Below are 6,286 nucleotides of genomic sequence, written 5' to 3'. Positions count from 1 at the left end.
TTAGTATACCTTTCACTCCACTTGGTACAACAGTGCTGCAATCCTTTTTCATCCACATGTTGGTTCCATATTTGCCTAGTCTACTAGAGTATATTACGTGTGTTTTACACATACAAGAGAAGCCCTTGCTCTTTATTTTTTACTAGTAAAAGATTAATAGTGCAAGAATCTATGGTGGGCATAGGCTAACAGACATGTTAACCAGCACATCACGATACAACAGAAGAGAAAAAAAATACATCTTAAATCCCCGAACTTGTTAACTCAAACTCAAGCCAATTTTCCCAGGTTATTGCCTCACCTTTTGACCTACTTCTCATCCACAAATAACCCATCACTTTAATCTCTTCTATAAGATTTGTCACCAACACACAATTATGATTTAAACTACATAACAGTCAAATTAATAAAAAAAAATAACATCCAAATTTAAACTACATATAATAAATTAAGAAAAAAACTACTCGTTGTTGTTAACCCGACCAAATTGCCAAAAATGTTTGCGACGTAAATTAAAGATGAAAACTAGAAAATATAAAAAATGATAACGACATAATTTAAAGACTCCATTTTTGAGCAATTTTCGCCTTCATTTTTTGCAACACTTCTTTATCTTTTTCCGGGAGCGAGTCGATGTTTGTTGCCATTAGCTTAAAGTCTTCACGATCGGCCGCTTCTTGCATTTCTTTTTCTTTCAACTTAAGTCTCGCCGCTTGTATTTCGTTAAATTCGGTGAACTTGCTCATCAACTTATCCACATTCGTTTCACCCGGAGTTTCATTTTTTGTCGACGTCTCTTTATTTTTGGCCGCTGCTTCCTTTTTTGCTTTGTCTCTGCCATTTGGGCGCTTCAATTCCGGAATCTCCGTCACTTCATCGTCAAACTCGGGTTCGTCATTAATATTAATATGGTAACGCACATCCGAATCACCGGCACTATGCTCTATCGACTCGAATGTCTTACACCTCTTTGCTCTTGCCACCTCGTTAGGAACCGGCGCCCACTTGGGACAATTTTTAAAGATTTCCCAAGCCCCTACATATGTGAACGCACTACCTTCTTTCGTATGGTATTTTGACATAGCTATGGCAAAAACCGTTTCATCACTCGCCCCACTTGGCCGATTCGAATGAGCGTTGTTGTAATAACCACAAAACGCCGATATCTTCTTATTCATCTCTCGATACTTTGAGCTCATTGAGTTCACTTCTCGGTACGGTTCTTTTTGCATCAAAGCATGAAATTTGTTGCAAACCTCCTTCCAAAAACTGCCAGACTTTTGATTATTAACTACAAAAAAAATATCAAGGTGTAAATAAATGTTGTTTTATATTGAATAAAATATTATTTTAGTATAAATAAAAAAGTATAACATACCTACGATCGGACACGTAGACGTATTGGTCCACGCCCTTGCCAACGCCAACTCTTCGATCGATGTCCAAGTTTGACCTCTTCCGGTGGTTAAATTTTCTTGTTCCGGCCTCGTTGAACGCTTTTTTGTAGATGTTTTCTTAGAACTTTGAGGTTGGGTTTCGGGTACAACGGCAATGTCATCCAAATCGTCTAACGAAGGGGTATCGGGTGTCGGTTGCGATTGGACTTTCGTATGAATAGGCCGACTTTGGCTTTGTTGGAGCGTTTTTAGTTGTTGCTGATATTGTTGTTGAAATTGGATTTGATGAAGTTGAAATAAACTAGTAGGTTGCGGGGTTTGAGGAAGTTGCGTGAACGCGTTAGGATTCGGGGTTTGAGAGAGTTGCGTGAACGCGTTAGGAGTCGGGGTTTGAGGGAGTTGGTTGAACGCATTAGGAACTTGATTGTAGCTTGTAAAAGAAAATTGTGGAGTCGCCCACATCGGATCAATGGGTGGCGTCCACGGGGTTTGTGGCGGGTTGTTTGTGTTGTTTGGGTTGCTTGGATCCATGGTAGTATTAACTATAGCTTAATGACACACATAAATAGAATTGCATAAATCATAAACAAACGAACCTCAATCAATATGATCAAAGTCTAATATAATTAAATAAATTCAAATATAACCTTTTAAATTAATGGGCAACTAGCAGACTATATTATTAAAATAACAATTCTAATCCATTTGGACCTGTATAAAACTTTACCCATGTGACCAGTTAGTCAACCGACCCACTTTACCAACTGAGGGAACTACATGATATATGCATGACAATATTACTTTGGAACTTACTAATCACATCTATTCAGACTTAGTACTACTAATTTGACATATATTAACGTGCAATACATGATAAACAATAATAATAATATAAAAGCATCCTCATGTGTAGGCACAAGTGGCATGTCAATTTAAGTAGAATATGGCAACCAAGAGGCATATAATAAAATTCAAACCAAACCTATGTTTGAACAGTCGTATAAAGTATATAGTACCTCAGTGGCGGATCTAGAAAATCCGCCAAGCCGTAACGTTTTATAAAAAAGCGGTAACGAAATCGAAAAAACGTTATATTTTTCCAAAATTTATACTAATTTTACACTACCGCCGGAGCGCCAAGCCGTAGCGGGGGTTGCCCCTTGTTATATGCTGGATCCGCCCCTATAGTACCTGGTTATGAAATTGTTCACTAATGCACAGGGGCGCAGCTTAACAGGGTCAGGAGCACCCGACCCCTCGAACTTTTCGCTTAGTAGTGATATATGTAGCTTTTGTATAGAAATTTTTAGGTATATACGTTTTCGACCCCCCCGGTTCTATAGAAATTTTTGGATATATACATTTTCAACCCCCCCTCACGTCGAAAACGTCAACCTTCGCCACTAAAGTGAGATATCAAACCCTATGACTTTCTAAGCTGAAACCATATATATTATAAGGAAAGAAACCTATGCATAATCAACTAATTCATTGCCATTAATCAACTCATATCAATGTGTTTAAAAGTTAAAGCAATTTTGCAACAATTAACTATACTCGTATGCGGCAATCAGCCGGAGACAATACAAGTTACCATTAATTTACATTAGTTTAAGCAATTTTGCAAATAGTCACTTTGTATGCACAGTAAACAAGCATAGTAAAAAAGCATGTAATTTGCAGTGATTAAAATAAAAAGATTGCACTTCATATATCATTTTCTAGAAGCTGGTTCAGAAGCATGATGTCCATTTCATTACCTGACCGTGATATCCAACATGATGAGAAAAGGTTTCTATTCACACCTAGCTTAAATAAATTTGTGAAAACAGAAACATATCACTTACTCTCTATCTGACCTAATATCTTTTAAAGTATAACCTAATAAACTGAAATAATGCGTTTGAGCCAATTAACCAAATAACATTAGGTTTTAACTCCAAAATTCCAGTGCTAGAACTTATCTAGTGATCTGCAACTACATATAACCTAATTCAAGCTGTTGGTACAGATTAACATGTAACGTCCTCGTGTTCATATCATTCGAGTCAAATCGTGACAGAAAACGAACGAATAAACCCTAACTGGTTGAGATTATATGTGTGTAGGAACATTCTATAGATCATATTAACCGATCTATCATACAATTCAACTAGAAAACAATCAATCCAAACAAAAAACAATTACATCAAGAAGAACTATAATTGTAATACATATCATAAGAAAACAAGTACCTGTTATCGTTCTTCTTGATGTGATTTGCGACCGTGAACTTGATTATCACAGAGGAAAAGAATTTGTTGCCGTTCTTTTTTGATGGTGGGGTTAGGGTTTGATGTGATGGTTGTTAAGGACCTAAATAATAAAAAAAAAAAAAAAGTTTGTATTTATTGTGCTAATACAATTCGTCATGATTGTCATGACCATCTTTAAACGAATGGAGTAAAATGGTTCTAACGAATAATTATTCGATTGGTATTTTTATTTATATCAATAATTAGGTAGTGGTTTGTGGAAGAAACTATGGATCGTAATTACAATTAAGACAAAGGATATACGAAACTGACGACTCTCATATAAAGTTGAAGGACAAAGGATACACGAAAGTGGCGACTCTCATATAAAGTTGAAGAAGTCGGTATGTGACGACGAGGGTAGCCCAAGGATAAATAAAATTATTAATATGTAAAGAGCTTAAAAGGTTGAAAGGTTCATCGGATGAAAAGCTGTAAAATGAGGGAATCGAGGAACAGTAACTAGTCATGTCTAGAGGCTCGTCCCACCAACTCACGCTCACCAACTCACAAAGTCAGAGCAGGTCTGCACAAGCACACTCTATTAACCAGGGGTCCAAAGCCTTCAACCCCAAAAGGGGAAACCCTCCATAAGCAAACAGGTCTCGCTAGTATAGTCCATGCCATTTCGGGAGGTGTCTTCCACTATAAGAAGACAGCTCATAAACACTTCAAAGACATTCCGAAAAGCACAGAGATTCCTTAATCTCTAGTCATTCAAAGAGTTCTTTGTCACTTCCAAATAACTCTTCATCAGATTCATCTCATTCATTCTATTTGCTTTCATTTCTGGATCCGAGCCGGCCTTGGAGAAAGAACTTCAAAGCAAATAATTCAAACATACTAGTGAACCTCCTTCCACGTTTTGCAAACGTGGAGGGACCCCGCGACCTGCGTTAGGCAAAACTGAACCCTTCAGCCCTTTTGCCTGACCAGCCCAGCTACCATCCTTGGTCCCGTGTTTGTTGCATCAACAAGTTGGCGCCCACCGTGGGGCTACGCCGCTGTTTCTCCTCAAAAGAGACCTGGTACGTGTAGCTCCTCGCATTCAAAACCACCATGTCAGAAAGTGGATCTCCGGGAGAGGTAAACCAGATCCCTAACACCTCTACCCCGGGAAGTGGTCAAGCTCACACAACGATAACAACACCTTTTTCAACTCCGGGGAGTACACCCGAGTTTCTTACCTTTAACACACCAACCCCATCCAGATCTGGAGCTCCGTCTCCCAACGTTGGTGTGTCTGACACTCCGACACGCGTTGAACTTACCCCCGAGGGGGTCGCTCATAACTTCCTTGAGCTGAGATCACTTCTTAACCAACATGTGAACAGAGAAAGGGAAAAAGGTGTAAGGATTCGTCTGGATTACGACGAACCTGAGCCAACGTTATCCCCTGGGCCACCTCTACCTCCCTTCGTTACAAGAGGTGAGGCCGGTCCTAGCAACCCTTCAAACCTTCACCCTTATCTGTCCACTATAACAAATCCCACTGTTCATCCTATTCTCTCTTCCCAACCAACTGTTAGTAGCACTCCTCTGGGACACGAGTTAACACTCGACCAACTCCTACAATCCCCGGTGACCAGTTGTCCCACTTCTCTAACTACCACATGGGAGCAAGCCCTGTCCGTGCTCCCTTTAGCACGAAGTGCTGTTGCCAGCACCCCTCTTGGGGTAAGTTGCTCGGTTGGTCCTGGAAGCCTTCAGGGTTTCAATTTCGTACCCAACATGATGTTTCAGATGATGGCCAACTTCCCCTGGCAACACTTCATCAATCAAGTGTTGGCCACCCAAGGAAACCACGGCAGTAATAACAACGGGGGTACGAGGCCTGAAGAGGACTTGGCTAAACCTTACAAGCCAAGTAACCTTTCATGCTTTTCAAGACAGATAGCTGATTATGACTTTCAGTCAAAGATCAAAATGCCTGCCCACATCAAAACGTATGATGGGACCGAAGACCCCGAAGATCATCTTCAGATCTTCACTGGTGCTGCTCGAATAGAAAAATGGTCGAACGCCGAATGTTGCCTAATGTTCATGCAGACCCTCATTGGGTCCGCTAGAATCTGGTTCAACGACCTACCTGCTCAAAGCATTCGAAGCTTTGATGATCTCAGCAGAGGCTTCCTGGCAAACTTCTCCCAACAAAGGAGATACGTTAAAGACGCGACAGTGATCTTCCAGATAAAACAACGCGATGATGAAAGCCTACGAGCATTCATTGAACGATATAAGAAAGAAGGGCTAACCTACGTGGGGGCCGATGAGAAAATGAGGGTGGCTGGTTTTATGAACGCCATAACCTCTAAGTATCTCACCCGAGATTTCAACAAATCTCTACCCAAAACCTTGGAAGAAGCCCTTGAAAGAGCCGAGGCTCATATTCGAGGAGAGGAAGCTGTTGATATCAAAGAACAAAGAAAAAGGGGTTCTGGTTGGCGAAGTAGCAGCCCAGCCAGAAAGAGAGGCAACTTTAACTCTTACGACAGACGCTCAAAGGGTTCAGACCCTCGAAGGGTTGAAGGGAGAAACCCTTCAAGCAGAGATAAAGGAATGAGTTTCACTCCTCTCACCAAAACCCCTCAAGAA

The 6,286-nt window shown here is 40.4% G+C and overlaps 1 protein-coding gene across 3 annotated transcripts; it reads right to left on the bottom strand.

Annotated features, from left to right (window-relative positions):
- Positions 1-472: 472 nt before the first annotated feature.
- Positions 473-3,759, bottom strand: LOC110878572 (glutathione S-transferase T3-like). Of its 3 annotated transcripts, none has more exons than XM_022126913.2 (3): positions 3,632-3,759; positions 1,379-1,945; positions 473-1,291 (listed from the first exon to the last, which is right to left on the bottom strand). In XM_022126913.2, the coding sequence occupies exons 2-3, from the start codon at positions 1,926-1,928 to the stop codon at positions 558-560; spliced, it is 1,284 nt and encodes a 427-aa protein (XP_021982605.1). In that variant the 5' UTR covers positions 1,929-1,945; positions 3,632-3,759; the 3' UTR covers positions 473-557. The 3 variants fall into 3 exon arrangements, with proteins under 3 accessions (XP_021982605.1, XP_035833459.1, XP_035833458.1); XM_035977566.1 differs by having other exon boundaries at positions 1,379-1,939; positions 3,632-3,735; XM_035977565.1 differs by having other exon boundaries at positions 1,379-2,413; positions 2,589-3,721.
- Between the last annotated feature and the right edge of the window lie 2,527 nt (positions 3,760-6,286).

This window comes from Helianthus annuus, chromosome 9, assembly GCF_002127325.2.
Source record: "Helianthus annuus cultivar XRQ/B chromosome 9, HanXRQr2.0-SUNRISE, whole genome shotgun sequence".
NCBI lineage: Eukaryota > Viridiplantae > Streptophyta > Magnoliopsida > Asterales > Asteraceae > Helianthus > Helianthus annuus.
The sequence above is the reverse complement of the archived record's forward strand: the minus strand, read 5'-3'. Positions and strand labels throughout refer to the sequence as shown.